At 50.5% G+C, this 398-nt stretch overlaps 1 protein-coding gene across 1 annotated transcript; it reads right to left on the bottom strand.

Moving 5' to 3' along the window:
• Position 1: 1 nt before the first annotated feature.
• Positions 2 to 394, bottom strand: LOC104983411 (proteolipid protein 2-like; the record flags this gene model as incomplete). Its single annotated transcript, XM_010832858.1, has 2 exons — positions 2 to 160; positions 266 to 394. Coding segments are annotated over 2 exons (288 nt in total), but the record flags the coding sequence as incomplete, so codon positions are not given.
• Between the last annotated feature and the right edge of the window lie 4 nt (positions 395 to 398).

Below are 398 nucleotides of genomic sequence, written 5' to 3'. Positions count from 1 at the left end.
GAAATAGCCCCAGGATCCTCAAACCCTTCTCTCTGTGCTTAGAAGCTGACTCCACAGCCTTTACCCCTGCAGCGATTTTGGAGCCGTTTCCTCTCTCAACGAGCACCACAATGGAGGTGATCAGGTAGAGAATGGCCGCTACAAGGGTTCGGAAGAAATCCTGTGAGGTGTAGGGAGAAGAGCGAAGTCAGCATTCAGAATTGCCCCCCACAATCACAACTTCCTGTATCCCTCCCTAGCCCTGCCATTGTGGCCCCTTTCTCACACTCCAAGGCCAGTTGATGATCTGTATCTTGGTGTGCAGGTCACACATGTAGACAACAAAAAAGATGGCGGCAAAGATCATCTCTATCACCGACAAGAAAGAGTACCCTGATGTCGAGGTGCTAAAGCAGATC

Source organism: Bison bison, unplaced genomic scaffold (assembly GCF_000754665.1).
Source record: "Bison bison bison isolate TAMUID 2011002044 unplaced genomic scaffold, Bison_UMD1.0 scf7180017862545, whole genome shotgun sequence".
Taxonomy (NCBI): domain Eukaryota; kingdom Metazoa; phylum Chordata; class Mammalia; order Artiodactyla; family Bovidae; genus Bison; species Bison bison.
Note: the sequence above shows the minus strand (reverse complement) of the source record. Positions and strands in the feature narration are given on the sequence as shown.